The sequence below is a fragment of the Candoia aspera genome, chromosome 1 (assembly GCF_035149785.1).
Source record: "Candoia aspera isolate rCanAsp1 chromosome 1, rCanAsp1.hap2, whole genome shotgun sequence".
NCBI classification, from domain to species: domain Eukaryota; kingdom Metazoa; phylum Chordata; class Lepidosauria; order Squamata; family Boidae; genus Candoia; species Candoia aspera.
This window is the reverse complement of record NC_086153.1, coordinates 209,422,988-209,443,532: the sequence shown is the minus strand read 5'-3', so window position 1 is coordinate 209,443,532 and position 20,545 is coordinate 209,422,988. Positions and strand designations below refer to the sequence as shown.

The window sequence follows — 20,545 nt, the reverse complement described above, 5'->3', positions numbered from 1 at the left end:
TTCCCTCTGAAATTCCCTAAACACATATATCTTGCTAAATTTCAGAAAAGCCTAAGGACAGAAGGGGTACAGAGAAGAAACGCTTTCCCAACTCAGCACTCTTTTACTTCTGATCGCTGCTTTCCCACCTCATTTTTAAAAGGGAGATTCTAAGCAGCTTTTTCAGTCTCTGCCCTTATGTACTGAAGAAAGTTGTATTGTTTACATTTTTTTAATGTAAACAATAAAAAAGTGTTTTAACTTTGCATACACTGTTACTCTTTAGTACCTGTGGCCTTGCAGGAAAACTTTGTTTTGTCATCACATGGCCGTATAGTTCCATTACAACTCTTTTCATCACTGCCATCTTCACAGTCCTTTTCTCCATCACAGCGCCAGAGCTCAGGAATGCAGTTTCCATCTGGGTAGCATTGAAATTCTTTCCCCCTGCATCTCCCAAGAAAGGCTATCTCTAACATTAAAAAAAAAATGGTAATACAGAATTAGTTACCAAAATGTTTTGATAATTTGTGCCCTTTCCAACACTTTTCAATTACTCACTCCTTGGGTACAGTCAAGGAAATGCTATTCAGAATCATACACTTCTTATAGAGAAACACATTTTGATTACATAGAGAAGAATCAATCATATTCTTCTTAAGCAGAACCATGTTTTTATTATACGGATACAATTGCACATTAACATACAAGGAGGTAAATATAGTTATTATTTTTTTTACAGAATAGATTATGAACATTGTCGCTTTTGTCTTAAACAGATTCCCAGTAATTGACATTTTCCCACTAACTACATATATGACCATTGTATTCAATCGTGTGAACAGAGCCAATACATCCTTCAAAGCAGCAGTTTACATATGGATTATTCTGGAAAAAAGCATATACTTGTCAGTTAAAATGAGTAAGTTTATTTTACACACTGTTCATAGGTTTGAACCAGTGTGAATTTCACTGGTTCAAACTGGAGAAATATAATTGGAACTATTGAAGAAATACAGTGGATATATCCATTTTAACCATCTGAACTATCAAATTATAACTTGTTATTTGACCAAAGGGACATTCACAGACTGAGTAAACATTTATATGGAATAAATGTAGAAGAACAGGTCCCCCCACCCTGTGACAAAATCACAGATAATGAAAGACATAGTCTCAGCCTATGGGGGGGAAAAAAAGAATAAAACATATTTCCTGACAAAAGCAGCAAGACAGGACCATAGATTTTCTGATATATCTTGATCTAATACCAAATTGTAAATGTGTGAAGATCCAATTTCCACTCTTAGACCTTCTAGAAAAGACGAAAAAAACTGTGGACTTGAATTCTCTTTTTGGAGGATTCTGGGCCAAAAAGAAACTTATAAAAAGCCTTGCATCTGTACCTCAGAGGTCTTCCAGCTTCCAAATGATAATAGGTACCTTCTCTTTGCAGGTTATTTTCATTTACCTGCCTTCATTAACTTCCAGCAATATCCAGCATGACTGAAAACAGGAGGTTCAGGTGGTCCTCATTTAGCAACCACAATTGGAACTGGCAACTCGGTCATTAAGTGGAGTGGTTGTTAAGTGAAACTCCACCTGTGCTTATAGTCTTACTTCAGCTGTCCTTTGCTTTACAGACCTGTGAAGGTCATAAATGCTAGAATTGGTTGTAAAGTTACTTTTTATGGACTACCAGGGGAGGCATGGTAAGCTGAAGATATGTCAGCAAAAGTGGAGTCGACAATCATGGCAAAGACTGAAGAACTGGTGGGTAGACCGGTTCTTCAGAACCTCTCCAGACAAGGAGAAGATTGGAGATCACCCACATGTGCTCCTGACAGCTCACGAGGAGACTACAGTTCAGCAGTCTTTCATGGGTTTGAGTGCAGGGAGATGAAGGGATTAGCCATCTTGCTCGCAACTACGGCACAGCCTTTTAAAGGACACTAAGTTTGCAAGTTAGGTTTCTAATCACTTTTGGAAAGTGCTTGTTAATTATCTTACAGCTATTAGAGACCTTTGGAATGACAAGTTTGAAAAGTCACCAGGTGAGTTTAACTCTGAACAAAATAAAAAATAATTATAAGCTTAAGAACTTTAAAAATTTGAAATAAACAGCAAAAAGTAAGATTTTGATCTAAGAAAGTTATAAACAGATTAAGGGTCCAGATAAATTTAGAATACTGACTTTTACTATAAGATTTTGGAACTAACTATAAGACATAAATAGCTTCTCATGGGAACCAGATTTACTTTGGCTATCTTAGGTTATTGTAAGTTATAACAAAGATAAAAGACTTTATGATTCTAGAAACTGGACACAAGTGGGGACTAAAGATTCTAATTAGAAGGGGAAAAAACATGTCATAACGTTGAAAATATTAAAGGAGAACTTTGAAGAATGGAGACAGAAATTAGCAGCTACAATATCAAAGTGTAAGTAATGATGTCTGACTCTATGGATAGACTATGTCCAAAAGATGTTAATGAGGGAATGACAGATATGGAGCAAATTTTGTCTGACAAGACAGAGAAAGTATCAAAAGTGGAATTACAAATGACAGGCCAAAAGAATGATTTGGCAAAGGATGCTTTATTGGATATACAAAAGAAACTGAAGTTTCAAAATTTAAAATTAAAGGGGAAATAGAAATGACAAACGAAGAAAATGGCCTGGAAAATGTTTTCTTATTGGATCTACAAAAAACACTTGTTAAACCCTTGAAGAAATCTGTGCAATGGGATAAAGAGAAATCAAATCCTATGACAATATTTGAATGAACTAAATATTAAGACTGTTAGAAGTAAAAGGAATGAATATAAAGTTGGTTTATTTGATCAAGGTTAAAATAAGACATTTTTTTGCAAAGCTCTGGCAACCCTTCATGGATTTTTTGCTGACACAAGGATTGAAAAGTTGATGTTTTATGGATTTGCTTATAGATAAGGGAAGGGATATGAGATGAAGATATATCTTTTTGTAGCCTTATAGGGGGTGGAGAGTTACTAAATTTGTCTATACTTGTTGTAAGGAAGGTTGGAAGTCACTTCTTTATATATATATTTTCTTTTTCATATTCTTTCTTTTTTACTTTCTTCTTTCTTTTTCTTTTTTCTTGTACTTTTTATTCTATTCTCTTTTCTTTCTTTACATTTAGTTTATATTAGTTTTTACTATTGTAATCAAAATCATATATATATATATATATATATATATATATATATATAGTAAAGTTACTTTTTCATCACTTTTGTAACTGTGAATGGTTGCTAAACAAATCAGTCACTAAATGAGGACTACCTGTACCTCTGCTAAAGCAGCAGACTAGACTTAGACTTCTTATGTAAGGGTAATAATCTCTAGAAGACCAAATAAATCCAAAGGATTTTTATTTCAGGGAGCCTCACCAACCACACTATAGGTAGTCCTCGCTTAATGACCACTCATTCAGCAACTGTTTGTGCTGAATGCGTAGTAGTTATGACTAGTCCTTGAAGTTACGGTTGTTGCAGTGCCCCCATGGTCACATGAGCAAAATTCAGGCATTTGACAACTGGTCCATTTTTACTGCTGTAGCTTGTGCTTCAACTCACCCAACCTGCCTATCTTCCCCCCATCTCTGACCTTTTGGCCACCCTGCACTCTGCCACTGCCATCTACCCCAATTCCATGGCTGTTCCCAGCTGACCTTTGCCATCTTCTTCCTCCAACTGCTGGCCCAGGATCCAGGTGTTGGGCAAGGGTGTGGCCCTGGGATTCACATGGTGAGTGCAGCAGGATGGTGGAGCCTCGTCTTGCCGGGACCAGCTGGGGAGCTTGCTGGGACCAGCTAGGGAGGAGGCAATGGGATGGAGCCAGCGGTATGTGCAGGGCAGGAGAAGCGTGAGGTCCTTGCCTAACAACCACAACTGGGACTACCAGAACTACCACTGCTAAGTGGAGCAGTCATGTGATATTTCACCTAATGACTGCTTTGCATACTGACAGAAATTCCGGTTCCAATTATGGTAGTTAAGCGAGGACTGCCTGTACTGAGTAACATCTTCAACTCTAGCTTGCTGTAAAGGAATCCAACTCTTATGCCTTGCTGTGGAGCTTCCCAAAGCAAAGTTGGCTGCTAAGCTTTACTGTGAAAAAGTTGTTCTGGAAAATGAATATATCCAAGAAATTGGAGAATCCAAATGGGTAATAGTGACTTCCTTTTGCTCCATTATTTGGTACAGGTCATGACCTCTCAGAATGAGCTATGAAAGCAATTATGCCTTTTGCAATCCACTTAGTGGAACAAAATAAAAACTTATTGCTCTCTGCAAAAACTAAATAAAACAGAATCCTGACATTGCAATTTACAGCAGTTGCATAGATAGCCACACAGTTAAGTGAAACACTGAAAGCCTAAATGACTCTGCAGGGTTCATTGAGCAGACAGGTATCAGTTCAAAATATATTTATTTATGTCTGTTAGTTTGGTTTTAGAAAAGCTTAATATATCCATTTTGAATTGTTATCTCTTTACCGTTTTGCTTAAACAAAACCAAACTTTTTTTTTTGCAATTCGTGCAGATAAGCATCTACTGGGCAGAAATTACCTATACAGAGATCATTTCATTATACTAATTAAAGATAAAACCCTGAAGGCAGTTCATGCTCAAATTGGAACCTCAAATTAAATTACCTAATCCATTTCCATACAGGTCTCATATTTTCACAATGCAAATAATATTAAATTCAATGTATCATCATTCAGGACATGAAATGTTTCTTTTTTTCTGTGATATTTGCAAACTATTACTTTAAAAAAGGAAACATACTTTTTAATTGCTCATTTCTTTTAATCAGTCTCTTGGTCCTGAGAAAATCAGGAAATTGTTGGACTGAAGCAATCTTTTGAAATGTTGTTCATAGACTGAAAGAACTCCAAGGCTACTTATGGCTATTTTACAAAAATACATAATACCATAAATGTAGTTTTCACAAGGTTTACTCTGTAATTGCTCCTAGTTCTCTTTGAATCTGTGATGTTACTTTGGGACTATTTTTGGTCAATCCTCTTTCAAAGAAATTATACCACTAAATTTGAAAGCAAGGATGAATATATGTATGGAATTTCACAGGTTCACAGTAAGTGGCCTGAAGACTACATATACCAATACAGAATTCAAATTTTATGTTCCAGACATATTAGCATGTAAGAAACATCTGCCTCTAGTCCAAGAAAATTGTAATGAGATTATAATTACATAATTATATATTATATATTATAAAATACTTCGATTATTCATTATTCCTCTCAAAACTTTTCATGCACTTCATACAACTTTCAAGTGCGCTTGTCACAAATCTCCTATTTATTTATTTATTTGATTTTTATCCCACCTTTATTATTTTTATAAATAACCCAAGGTAGCGAACATACCTAATACTCCTTCCTCCTCCATTGCATCTCTTTCTCTTCTTTCAGGACTGCAATTCTTTTTATGAAAACAGTTCCCTCTCCTGGAAACTTAGTTTTAGACATCTTTTTGTCTCCTAATTTTTCAGTAGGGTCTTATGTAGCTTCAAGGATGATACATTTTGTTTTGATTTGTTCTTCCACTAAGAATTGCCACTCTATTTCTTGTGTTTCTAACAAATACTAGATAACTGACAGATATAATTTTTTCTCATCAGCACAGGAGTAGTAGTAAATACTGAAGGGTACAAGCTTATAATGACAATATATAAGGAAGGTGTATACCTTCCTTCCTCTCACAAAGAGCAACAATGCATAGTGTAATATACCTTTACTGAGATCAGTAGGACTGCAGTCCCATACTGTTATTTGTGATTGCATTGGTTCAAATTGTAAAGTCCAGTAAATAGTAGCAAAAGACTCTTAGGATATTAAAAAGTGACCATTTGCCTCAAATTATAAATGTTCATAATTTGTCCAGTATGTTCATAAAATACATTAAGTGTTCCTTAAAAAGGTAAGTTAAAATGCATCTTCAGTTTATTTTCGTCACTGTTTGATCTCCTATATCTTCTGCCACAAATAAATGTAGAACTTAAGTAATACAGTGTCTCTTGAGTCAAGCTTGACTTCTGGGTGACTTGACTTATTTATACTGTATATCCATGTTTTTTTCTTTTTTCTTGGCAGAAATACATCAGTGCTTTGCTGTTGCCTTTTTCACATGCCCAAATAACCAAAAAAAAAAAAAAGGCAGGAGGAGGGTAGATCATCATCATAAGTATTTTGGCAATCTGGTAGATGACATAATCATTATGGTCTTAAGAAACAAAAGCCCTGGCTTGTTGTCTCTTACGTTTTTCCTCCACTGCTCATCAAAGTCCTCAGCTTCTGCACCTTTTCTCCTGAATAATGAAATATCATTGTGCAGTTGTCATTAGCACACCATTGCCTCATTTCTCTTTCTTTCTCTTCTGTTACTTGAATCAATTTTAGTTTTAAAAATTTGTAGATGTATGAAGTCTGTTAATCAGACCATAGACTAGGTAGAATGCTGACTCCCATCAGTCTTAGCGTGACAAATGATGAGCATTGGTATCTATAAGAAGCCACAGTAACATCATATGAATCCTGATGTTACTTTAGCAATTGATTCAGTTTATGTCATTTGTGTGATAATATCATGAAGCATATGACCTGATCTATCCCCTTGCCTCTTCTATGGATCCCCATGGTGATGAGGAATAAAGGAACTTTCAGTCAATAACATTTGGAGGATCGCACATTGCCAATCCCGACCTAGTCCAAAGCTCCAAATATTACTCATGTCTCTTCTGTGCTTATGGTATAGTTCCATTTGAAATGGAAAGAAGAAACATAAATACTGTTATATACCTAGGAGAGGAATATTTATGTTTCTTCTTTCCATAGTGCATATTGAATTGTATGAAGGTATATATGGTGAACTTAGTTTTACAGAGTTGTAAAACTGCTTTCTAAACAAGATGCTTATGGTGGTTTAACACCAAGTAAAAATATAGACTGTGGATAAATACTTATTGGTGGACAGTTTACGTTGTTGTTATTAATATTTAATGAGACATTCAAATGTTATTAAAAGTATCAGCATGAGAGAAAACGACAAGGAAAAAATGTGTTATATTTTAAGTCTATCTAGAGTTTTCTCCTACAGAAAACACAATGGGAAAAAATTATCTGTGGTGTTAGGCTACAATTGTGTAATACAGTGATTTCATTTAATTAAAGGATTTTCATTATTGAAAATTTTCAGCTATTGAAAATTGCTACTGATACATGAAACCTTCAATGAAATGGACGCTACTGAATCAGGATTGCATTGTACAATGACCATTTACATTTCTGAACTGAAACAACAAAGTAAGTATTGAAATCTGCTCATGCTTACTAGAGTGTAAATTGCGCTGAAAATAATAGGACTTAACTTCTAAGCAAGCATGCACAGGATTGCATCTTTATTCTTTCCAAAGCAATGGAATATTGGAAAGAAATTATGCAATGGATCTAGAAGTCTGTCTGTATGAGCATAAGCAGAATAGCTCTCAGAAAACATAACAAAACAAGAACAGTTTGGTGTGTGGAAGAACCTGCAAGTTCAAAAAGGAAGTGGACCCAGCCAGTGACTATGGAGAACAAAGAATCCAGTAAAAATCCTCCAATTCATCCCAAGGGTGGGGGGAGGGGGAAGTTAGGTAAATGGTGCCAACTTCTCCATTCTTAGTCCCTTCCCTCTTTCCTTCCTGGGCATGTGATCCTGAGTAGAGCATACGCAGCCTACCCCAGATCTCTCAGATCATGCATACCCCCAAAAACGCTTAAGGGGAGAACAGAAATGTATACAAGCCCACACAGAAGCAAGCCATGTGCACCTCCCTGATTAGACCCTCTCTCTCTCTCTCTCTCTCTCTCTCTCTCTCTCTCTCTCTCTCTCACACACACACACACACACACAGAAACAGAATTAGTCCACAGGGAGAGCATGTTGCTTTGTAACACAGAAGAAAATACAGACACCTCTTACGGCCACTGCTGGTAAAGAATTCTGGAAGCCATGCACTGCATGCTTTCTCTGTCTTACTAATATTGTTTATATACGTAAGTGTTGCAAGTTACTGAAAACATTTTAAGGTTCCCTTCAGTGTAAGCATGATCATTCAAAACCTTTAACCACAAAGTGATTAAGAATCAAATATACAACTGACTGCAAGAAGGAGAAAAGGAAGAGGCTCCTGTTTTCTTTTCAGAGGTTGTACTTATTCTGATGGATCTCAGACATATTTCTTTTTGAATGAAAGCTTTGAAAAGTGTTAAGCTGAGCAAAATGTTCATTTACCACATTTCAAAGTGTTGAAACCATTGTTGAAATACTGTATATCTGATAACTTGTCTGACACAAAGAATATTATAAAAAAATCCAGTGCTTTGGTATATTTTCATAATTCAAATTCTGCTTGAACAAATGATATGAAGTAAAGAATCTGTAGCAAATACTAGTTGGGGTCATCATTAGTACAGAGACTGCTATATCAAAATATGCAATATGGGCTGTTTTTTTTTTTTTTTCAGACTGATAATTTATTTTAGTACCCAGACTATTGTTGAACACCTGTATTAGTACACCTGTATTAGTACACATCTGCTAGAAAACAAGAAAACAACCAGGCTCAGAGAGCACCAAGGACTCCACCCTGAGCTACAGATATTCTCTTTGATTGGTATTAGTACACCATATGCACGTTCAGTCCAAGCAGGTTGAAGGAAACTATATTTTAATGTCCTAATATGAGCTGAATTCTTCACTTTGCCTCTTAGATTGCAGCATATTATTATTTTTGCCCTTTTTGTCATGTCTTTAAAATATTATAGCAGAATATTCTTTTCCTCTGCTTTTTATTTAATAATAGATGTTAATATTACAAACAACACCTTTGAAACTCTGCACTGATACATTGTTTTAGTGAACTAAAGCATACTAAAAATCATGACTGGCTCAAATGATTTGTCTACATTCACCCCATCATCATGCATACAAGTACAAAAGTATTTTTCCCTCTTCCAGACAGTAAAATACAATATCTCATCATAAACTGAGAAACTACCAGCATGCTTCCCTTTCATTACTATCAAAAAAAAAAACAACAGCTGCCTGTAGTGCACAGCTCACTCTCTGTGTATTAGACCTAGAGTGAATTATTTTTTTACTATGGTCAAAAAGTAGTATTTATTTATTTATTTTTATTTTATAAATTTATTCACTGCCCATCTCTCCCCTATTATCCTAAAACATATTCTCTGACATGTTTTCTATATACATGACAAACACACACACACACACAGACACACAAAGAGTATGTGTGTGTGTGTATAGTACATACACACACACACATACACACACATATATACACACACAGTATGTCTCTCTGTGTGTATTAGTACATACATACTTACACATACACACATATACACACACACATACACAAGCATACATATACCTACATGTACCACTTATTGTTACGTACATATTTTACACAAATGCCATAATTCAGTAGGGAAAAAGGTATGTATATGCATCATCTTGAAAAAGGTGAAAGGTGAAAGGTCCCCTGTGCAAGCACTGTGACATGAAAACATGGACCTGACAATTATTTAGTTTGACAGTGCATTCATAATCATTTTACTAGAAGTTGGGAGGAGAATATAAAAAACTGACCTTCCTTGGTGCAATTTGGTTTAGTTTCATCACTGAAGTCTCCACAGTCATTGTCTCCATCACAAGCCCAGTGACCTGGAATGCACCGGCCAGTAGAGCACCTGAACTGGTTGTCAAAACATGAATGAAGACAGCCCAGTTCATCACTCCCATCACCACAGTCATTATCTGTAAAAATGTGCAGGTATTTTATTCAGGCCCTATGTATTCTTGTATTCAATAAATAAGCAGACAGCAGAATAGATTCAGTTTTGTATTTCCTTCAGTTTTGTAAAGCCTCACTTCATATTCCACTATCTGTTCAAGAATGGACTTAATATATGCTCAGCAAAGTAAGATTTGTATGATGGTGAAGGTACAGAGAGTATATAGATTTTAAATGGGATTGTAACAATGAGGTCGCATTCACCAAAACATATTAGTATATTTTTTAATTGTGGCAAAGGAAACAAATGAGCAAGATACTTTGCTCAGAAGATATAATTCAAAATAGTAAATTCTTGTGGATTTGTCTAGAGACTATTTGCTGACCTCTATGTATTATTCAGATTGTAAGCCAAATTGGCCTCTGCCCCAGAACATCTAGAATAGTCTTAAAAACAGAAGTTACGGTTGACCTAATGGCAGACCATGATGACAGACTATGATAGCCAAGAGAGAGGGTAATGAATATGATTAACAAAAACAATATCTCACCAGATAATTAATAATTATAATAAATTGAGAACTCAATACCTGTGCAGCAAACAGAATCTTACACTGGATAGTGTTATACAAGATATAAAAGACATTGCACAGAAGCTCTTCACCTGTGCTTCCTGGAAATCTTGTCTAATATTCAGGATGAAGGTGGGAATTTATTTATTTGTTTATTTAATTTGTTCCCGCCCATCTCCTCCCATCGGGGGACTCTGGGCAGTTTACAACAATTGATTAAAAACAACAATAATAAAATACACAGTATAAAAATACAATAATAAATAATATAAATAAAAGTAAAGATAAAAAGTCCAAGTGGCGAAAGAATCTAAAACGGTCCAAGTGTGGGAGGAGTGGTCTATAGTTCATTTATGAATATGCCTATGTTTGTTTCATTTTCTGTTAAACTTAGTCTTTGTTTCCAGATGGTCAATGAGCTCATCTTAGAAAGTAACAAAGGACTGCCCCTCTGTTATTGTGGTTTTTTGGGTGATTACCTATGTGTTCATCCAATTTGCACCTCTTTATAAAACATTCCAAAACTGAGTGTTGAGGCAGTGTCTCCTGCTGTGCATGCTGTCCTGGAAAAAAAAAATGCAAACACCAGCACTATTCTAGTGCTGACACAGTACCTCAAAGAAAAATAGACAACCTTAGTGGGGGTTGGAAGAATGGATATGTGACGGTAGAGATGGTCATTTGAAGATCCAGAGTACCTATAAGCATAAGGTAAGAGGTGTATGGGTTCCAAGCCCAGAACTCTTGGTAATGGCCTCCTAACTGTGAAAACCTGCCCGCAGAGGTATATCTATCCCCAACCCTTATTGCATTCTGGAAGGCCCTTAAAATAATTTTATTTCCCTGAAACCTTGGCTTGTAGTGAGGTTTTGAACAACCATCTGTGTTGATTATTACTGTTAATTTTTGTATTATTATGCTTTTTATGGGAATGATTATGTGTTGTTTTTCTCCTTGTTGTGTCTTTTTAGTTGGAGCAGTTTTCAAATACCGTAAAATAAATAAAACAACAACAAATATCCTGTGTGTCTCACACATATGAGAGAATAGCAAGCTTACTTCATGGAACTAGAGTAATCAATTCCCTCTTGCAATGCCAAAGAATTTGGCAGATCTGGCTCATACCCCCAAAGGGCAAGTTTAATACAACATTCACAGCTTTTGTATTATGCTGCATGACTAGGGGAGGGCACCGTTTGTTACTCCTTCCCAGGCAGTCAAATCATTTGTGCCAGCCCTGATTTTCAGTATGACTTATTTTTAATTAAACACAGCTATATATCCATCAGTGTCATTAGCTTCCATTCCTTTTCTATTATATTCTGCAACTAGCTTTAGACAAAAGAATGGGGGCCAAGTAAATGTTCGGCTTCTCAGCTAGAGTTAAAACATGAGGTGAGTTGTACACTTAAAGAATATGATCAAGGAGGCTTGAAGGCCTTGCAGGGAGCAAAACTGTGATGAAATATTTGTATAGCCAGAACCAAAACAACAGAGTGAAGAAAGGTCCAGGAAACAGATTTAAGATATTTTAAGTATTACATGCTTGACAATACCTGAGGCAACAAAGGTGGAATATACTCCACTGGATGCTGCTACTGTGCTGATATAAGAGGAATGGTGGTCCTAGCATGTGTCACACAGTAGGAGGCATGGTCCTGTCAAAACATTGAATGTGGGAATGTTCTACAATCTTTATCTTTAGTGATACAAACCCATGTATGTATGATGCAACAATAGGCATTTCAGTTATTATTTTTATGTATCCATATATATATTATTTGTGAATCCCTGTTCTGTTAAGTAAAATAAATGCTGTTTTATTTTAATTTGTGGTTTGGGGCATTCTGGGCATACAGATTTTCATTCAATATATTGTAATCTATGAGATAGTAATAATGGGAGGCTGACTAGCACAGGTCAGTTAAGCTCCACCATCAGTGTGTGTGTGTGTGTGTGTGTGTGTGTGTAAATATAGAAGTATAGAGAAAAAAGTTAAATAAATGATATAAGCAATAAGTAATCAGGCTTATATATATAGATACACAAACAGCATACATAATATCAAAAATATTTTAATTGATAGGAGGCATCATGGTTTAAAGAGCATTCTGTCCCATACCTTCTTCAAGGAGAAGTGGACAGTCAGAAATCAGTAAGATAACCCTATTGTCATGAGCACTGATGGTGAGCAGGATGGAGCCCCTATCCAGGGGGGAAAAAACATGCGTAGTACTGAGGAGTTAAGCAGCCATTCAAAGAGACACAGAACAGACCCGCCTTGACTTTTGGGGTTTATCTGTCTGGGTTTTCCCATGCTTCTTTAGTTTGTTAGGATTTTCTGTCTTATGTAGCAGTAATAAACACTAGAGACCTATTCCTCGTCTCAGCGTGGTTCCTGACTGTTAGGACACCTATGCATTATACTCACATGATTAATCAGTAAATGCTTTAGTAAATATTTATCTTCAAAACACGGGGTCACTTTTATAAGATTTAATCAAATGAATTTTGCTCACTCCTAGTATATATATAGTGGATTGGGTCCTAACATAGAACATGTTACATGAAACATAACAGGTAACATGTAACATGAAAGCTAACTCCCACCACCACATGAAACTTCCAGCCTAAGCCACTTCAGGGTTGGCTATGGTACAGGGAAGCTGAATAAGCTCCCTGAAAGTTAGGCAGAAATGTTGTGACTAGAGCTGAACCATTGATTCTTACCTGTATCACAATGCCACTTGCTACTAATACATCTTCCATTATTACATATAAAATGAACCAGTGGATCACAGGTTGGGAATTCTGCAAGGAAACAAAAAGAATTTAATGTATTTACTACAGTATACCAGCATCTATTATTTCATAAATTCTCAGAAAGAACTGTTATTGCATTGCTAGCTGTATTGATTACATATTATGTTATCTGAAAGAGAAAAAAAAGTGTGTGCATGAATGTAACATAATGTGTATATAAATATAAGATATATTGAAAGAAAATGAGTACAAATATTTTGCTAAAACATTAGGCACAAATGTATTTGATAACACAGGTTCCTAAACTGTTACTTTAAATAAATTTCAGATATTCCTGGTAGGAGTTGCCTTTACAAGGGGTACAGTAAAAATATGCAGAATCCTAAGTCATGAAAATATCACAGGAATTGTAAGTGCATCATAGTCTGCAGTGATTTGGTGCCCCTTTGGGTCAATGGTGTGATTCTCAAAGAATGTTTTACAGCTATTACCACAAAGAACTATTATTGTGGTTTGTGCATTAAAAAAACCAAATTAAATTCAGTATTAAGAAGGAAACTAAAAACAGAAATAGCATCATAATAAAGAAGTCAAATCATCACTGTGGTATCATGATACTTCATGTTAAGCTCAGAATGAAAGTGGACACAAGAAAGATTTCCAAAGCCACTGGGGGAATTTAGTGTCATCTTGTTTTTGCCATGGGAATACTGACCTCCAATTATCCCATGGGTAAAAAGAAATAAGTATCAACAATGACCTATCAGAACCCTACCTCCTTCCTGAAAATATTCTAGTGATCAAGGGACAGGAAGAGCTCAGAGTCCCTGAACACTAACTGGTACCAATCATGTGAGGAAAGTATAATTTTGTGAATGTGAGAAACAGTGGTAGCAATATGGTAGTGCAGAGATCAGATTTAACTATGATTTGAACTGTGCAGAGCATCCTTGGAACATTTGTCAGGAATGCTTTGAAGAAGCTGCGTGGACTTGGCTGGTGCATAGTCCTGGGAAATTACACATTTGGTTTTATATAATCCTGACCACTGCTGCCTGCATGCCCACACACACTTCAAATCTAATGTTGTCCTTAGAATTTGGACTTCTGCACCATGCTAATCAGTTACAAACAGTTATTAAATTATGTAAGAATCAAACTTATTTCTCCACATCTGCTTATACACTGAGAAGTATTGATAAAAAACAATTACAATGCAGTGGAAAGTTAGGAAGCCTCTGTGAACAGCGCTAATGGAAATGAACCAGGCTAAGCACAAAGACATCTGGGGTCGCAGGTGTGCGTGTGAAGAAATGTGTGTATCATTGTGCCACTATACAAACTCCACCCTTTATGTACATGTGCAACATCACAGTACAAATATGAAAGGACAGAACTTATGCTGTCATATCACAACACATATTCTATCACTTTTGCATCACTGTGGTTAGGAACAGTCACCTGTGACTATGCATCATAATGTTCAGATGTCCTAAGGGGTCAGCAGATACTTCCCTTGGTATACACCAAGTTCACTTTCCACTCTGAATTTTTACCAATTATTTTAGTTAATACAAATAACTCCATACATAGGAAGCTACTAGCTTCCATCATCATTTTTATTCCCAAGGCTGCCTCTGAGCCTCACATAAGGCCTACAAACATTCTTAGAAAATAAAATGGTGAGTAGCTGCCCATTCCCAAGACAAAGATAAGCTGGAGAAGCTAAAGCCTTTGGGAGGTGAGGGTTAGGGTGATGTATGGTATAACCTCTATGCTTTATGACTGGTTATGTATCCCCCTAGTGACCTTTCGGTGAATGCCCAAGCGTGGTATGCTGTCAAAATTCCAAATATACCCACCAGTCCAAAAATGGTGCTTAGCCCAGAATAACAGCATACTATTACCTATATTGGGCTCAAAATAAGATTAATATGGCAAAACCCATTTTTCAGGAAAGCAGACCATAGAAGAATAGGACAATGTGCTTGGATTTTCTGCATTAATTTAGCTATAATTGAAGAAAAATAAAACAGTAAACAAATGTTCAGTGTCAGTTATTGAAACTGCTTGAAGGTCATGTTCTACTGAAAAACCAATAATTTTCAAATATGTTTATGGTGGACTGATTTAATACATAATCATTCTATTCATGTAATCAAAATATACTAAATATATATTTTGAAAGGTCACAAATGTTGAGTTTAGATAGTAAAGCTATTATTTATACACACACACACACTTTTAGAACTAAAGTGCATTTGACAGAATTCCAGTTCTGAAGAACAGTTGTTCATTGCCTAGAAAATATACAATAATTTGCAATGTTCTCTCTCTCCCTCTCCCTCTCTCTCTCTCCAGTACGAGCTATGATACAGAAGATTCCTAATTTTAAATCCTGTACTAGAATTACTGGACTGGGACATGAATTCAGAAAGTTTAGCCTATCCCAACTAATGGAGACAGAAATTACAAACTACTGTCAATTTTACCTCTGGATCAAATATAGCTTCTTTTCCATCATTCCCCAATCTTTTTTTTTTAACCAGCTGGCATTTTTGGAACTTTGGGAACATATAATGGGTAGTCACATAATGCTAAGGCCAGCATAGAACAGTCACAAAATACCCATTTATCACAAAGCATACTGGTGAAGTTGGTCCCTCTCAACTTCTCCAGCCATTAAGATGATCCCCTACCACTCTACCTTCCTTTTCCTTTCTTTTGTTTCTAGGAAGAAGAAGCATTCCCAAATAAAGCACTGAAATATACCCTATCATGGGTTCTTTTTTTGTTTTAACCACCAATAATCAGATTGACCAAGACTCGATAGACACAAAGCACTGGAAACCTGGACAGTTGGTTCGTTTTTGTATCTCCCTTCAGTAGCTGGGGGGAAATTTACAAAAGGAAAGCTTGCAAATAATTTTTAAAAAGGGAATTGTAAATTATAATTGCCTTCAACTAGTTCAGAAAATAATCTTAATAATAAAACAATGTTCTATTTTAACTATCTATTTTCTATAAGCTTTTTATCTACACCATATTCTTGAAAGTCCAATTTCACTATATTCTCATATCTTTCTCTTCTATATTTGTTTATTGCTGACTTCTATGTATCTGTAGTCTCAGTCCCTGTATATCTCTATTGTCACTGTCTACAGAGCCATACTCCTTTTTCTACAGAGTTCAATCTTTCTTTTATCTTATTTAGTTTCTCTTTTCTATTTTTGTGCTGTCACAGTCTTTTACCTTTTCCACTTGTTGTTCCTGGCTAGCCTTCTTGACTCTTCTCCTCATCTTCCAAATTTTTGCTACCTCTGAGGGAAAAGGCTCTTTTTTTTTTTCCCTCACACCAGTTCTGAGGGAAGGAAATAAACACCTTCCTCTCTCTCCCCAGTTTTCTCAGCTGCTGCCTCCTTTCTGGTTGCCTCTTTCTCATCAGGCCTGTCTATCTATTTAGTTTGCCTCTTTATTTGAATCCTTTGACTCTGTTTATGCAGCCGCTTCCTCATGAGGCCTGTGGCTGCAGAGCTCCCAGGCAGCCATCTTGTCTTCCCTTCTCCTCCCTGCTTCCTCCCAACACTGCTGTTTGATTGGCAGCTGTGTCATCCTGATGATGGGGGAGGGCCAAAAAGGGAGTGGGGTGTGTGTCCTTCCACACACCCAAACAACATTTTTAAATTTTTTTTCTAAAAATACTGTACTTCTGTGATCTACAATATGTGGAAGCCAGAAGCATTCTAGAAAATGTATATTTATTTATTTATTATTCAAATTTTGCTACCACCCATCTCCCCCAAAAGGGGGACTCTATATCACAGTTGAGGTTGGTGCTTTGCTTTGGAACACGTCTGTCTGCCATTTATTATCTGCTGTTTAATTAAATGTTCTTTTAAAAATTCTGTGAACTATACAGATTGATGAGCACCAAGGGAAATATCTCGGGAACCAGGGAAAGATAGCTAAGCTGTATTGTGTGTTATAGAGAAGAAAAGAAGGAAAAAAGACTGGAAAAGAAGGAAATATGACAGGTGCAAGTATTCTTACAGTTTGACACAAGGCAGTATTAGATTTTTTCATTTAAAAAATGTCAAAAGCAGAAGTATCAGTTATGCATTGATATCATTTAGGTTTTTCTTTCCTATTAATAAAACAGGGTTAATTTGCTAATGCATATAGTGTGTGCGTGTGTGTATGTGTGTGTGCGTGTGTGTGTGTGTATGGGGCTGCCCTTGAAGACCTCTAGAAGCTTCAAGTGGAGGATTAACAGACCTCATCTGTGGCTAGTGACTATACTGCAGAATGGCTATGGCTATGTAGCAGCACTTGCCCTGTGGAACTGGGTTCCTGCTTGAGATCCGGAAGGCCCCCACTCTGCGGCTGTTTAGAATCACTGTGAAGACCTGGCTCTTCACTCAGGCCTTTGGTGAGGGATCATACTTGCCATCTTTTATCAGATGCATACAAGTGTAATAAATTATTTTATATAGAGAGAGAATGCTTAGCCTTTAACAGAGGGAGCCTCAAAAAGCATGACTCATCAGAATAAGTACCTTATTTTTTCAAATATATATATAAAGAAAATATAGCTTAATTGCCAGTTTTCACAAGGTGTGATGCAATGGTAGCTGATAAAAGCCTGAAAATCAGTTTGAAAAGGATCAGAGACCATTTGACAGTGCTTTTAATCTTTTTAATCCTGCTGTATTTCTCTTCCTAAATTAGAGGTGTAGATAGTTTTTATGGCCATAGTAGCATTTTTTTTTTCACTTTTATGGTATGTGAACATTACATGTTAAGATGTACGCAACTCAGTGACTTTATCTTATTAAGTTTAGATTTCTTTTGAGGATAGAAATAAGCCAAACATGTTGTAAAGGGTACTTAATTTAGATTGTCATTAATAAGAGTCAGTCCGTTTCCCATAACAAAGCTAAGAACCTGAATTTAGAATTTCTGGTGACGTTATAGATCCTGAGGTAAATCACACTAGCTCTTCTACAGTAAGAACTAAATCCATAGCCATGCCTCTTCTGTCAGCACTGTGTGTGTAAGAGACGAGATAATCAAAAGAGGTGGGACAAAGGAAGAACTAAAAAGAGTCTAGACTTGGGTATCAGAAGAGTGATCATAACAGCTGAATAGTACATTGTTTTGCTGCAGCAGAGTGGCCACACGCATATTATTTGTGAAACAACTTAGTTATTTTTTGGCTCCAAGAGCACCATGTAGTTCAGGATGGTAGGTAACATTACATGCATATTTATGCGCATATCAATTTCTCTTTCCTACTGAACTCAGTGCAGCTGAGCTTGCTAAGGAGGGAAGATTAACTGACCCCATCTGTGGCTAGTGACTGGTCACATTGCAGAAGCCAGAGTACTGTAGTTTTCATGCCAAAGGGAGTCTACAGTCACCAAAATTTTCAGAAGCATATTGATTTCCAGCAAGATCTACACGCAAGCAAGTTTATACAGCTACTCAGTACAGAAATCATAACAGGAAGATTCATTCTGGTTTTGCAATAAGAAGACATATTAATTCCTTAGCTTTACAGACACAAACCCTTTCCAGAAATTGGTAGCAGCAGGTTATATTAGTTCCAGATTTGGCTTCTTCTATACATCACAAACCAGATTATTTAGCGTTATTATTTCATTTAGTTTTATTTTATTGTACGAACTTTTTATACCATCCACTCTGTCAACTCTTGGCAATGAATAAATGAATAGCCAACATTTCTAAATACCATTGATCTCATGTTTTGTAATACCATATCTGACAACCAATAAATTAAAGAAAAATGAACTACGTGTTTTAGACAGTAAGGCTATATGAGATTTAATTATCAAATGTTATTTTTTCCAGTTTCCTCAAAACCTTTTAGCAGAAATTAATAAATAAATGGGCATTGCCACAAAAGATAGTATTATAGCAGTTTGGTTGCAAACTTCTAACATGGTCTAGAAGCATTCTGATTGACCTACAATGATTTTAAAGAGTTGTGCTACCATCTATGAATTACTTTTATAATTAATAAAAACATTCACTATGAATATTTATTAATAAATATAATGAACTCACTGAGTTCTCGTTTATATAAATATAGACACAGATTTGTTCACAGAACTTGCACACAACAGAGCCATTATCAAAAGCGTATGCAGAGTGGATCATGCACTTTTGTGATAATTAGTGTACTTCTAATCTTTTCCTTTTCTCATATCCTTCTCCTCCTGTCTGCAACTGACTTTGTATTCTTTTCAAATGAAATTCTTCCTAGCAACAGGAGACAAGTTTCATTATGTTTCTGAAATGTTCCAGTTCTTCTGACATTCATTTCAGAATACTTTATCTATTCTTCCTTAATTCCCAAGCACCACCTTCATCATTTGCTAAAAATTAGTTATTTCTAATAATTCCTGCTCCCCCAGCTTTATTATATTATGCTAAACTAACCAATGAAACAAAATTATAAGTGCATGAGGAAGACAGACATTATCCTTTTCTGTTGTTCTTTTTTTAAAAGAAAGTTTAGTCTCTAGAGGGGAGAAATAAAGAGCTTTCCGAATTGTTTCTTCTCAATATCACAATTGCATTTTAATCTATTTTGAAGAAAATCTTTTTATATCACAAGTGTTTGATTTATATATTTTGTCAAGTACTTGGTTCATCCAAGAAACAAACAAACAAATGAATAAATATGAAATCACAGAAAAGAAAGATAGATTTATTTTGTGGAAGAATTTATATAACCTAGTTATCTAATAATTTGTTATCTAAATACTGGAAATATGAAACTCATTCCTAGAGAAGTTTATTATGTAAGACAACAGAAGAACTTGGCAATAAATGACCTGTCATAGGTAATTATCAAATTACAAATCAATTTCTTATATGAATCAAACATTCTATTTATAAAATCTGTGATTCTACTTACCACAAGATGCTGTTTCATCTGACTGATCACCACAATCATCCTCTTGATCACACAACCATGAACTTGGAATACAGCGTCCATTCCCACAGGAAAACTGATCCGCTTGACATGTTCTTGCTTGAATAATAAATTGATATTAAAGTTACAGAATGGAGGTCAGATAAAATCTGCTTGAGTCATTCATGTTTCCCATATACATATGCCATACACTGTAAGTTTTATTGTAATTTTATATGCTAGAACTTGGTTTAAATGCCATGTCAAATATACATATATATTCATATACTGGATATATATATTGAATAAAGACAATTCCATTTTTTAAAATTTTAGAACATTTATTAAAATGTCAACATTAAAATGTCATTTCAATCCAATTCCTTTCTTTCTCTTTCTCTCTCTACACACACACACATAGACTCAAATATTATAAAC

At 35.7% G+C, this 20,545-nt stretch overlaps 1 protein-coding gene across 1 annotated transcript in view; it reads right to left on the bottom strand.

Moving 5' to 3' along the window:
- The window catches only part of LRP1B (LDL receptor related protein 1B), a 707,094-nt gene that overhangs the window by 268,434 nt on the left and 418,115 nt on the right, over positions 1-20,545 (bottom strand). Inside the window, exons 19-22 of the mRNA XM_063307533.1 lie at positions 20,111-20,227; positions 13,135-13,215; positions 9,688-9,855; positions 269-451 (exon numbers count right to left, since the gene is read on the bottom strand). Coding sequence (XP_063163603.1) covers positions 269-451; positions 9,688-9,855; positions 13,135-13,215; positions 20,111-20,227 — 549 coding nt within the window. The remainder of the gene's footprint in view (positions 1-268; positions 452-9,687; positions 9,856-13,134; positions 13,216-20,110; positions 20,228-20,545) is intronic.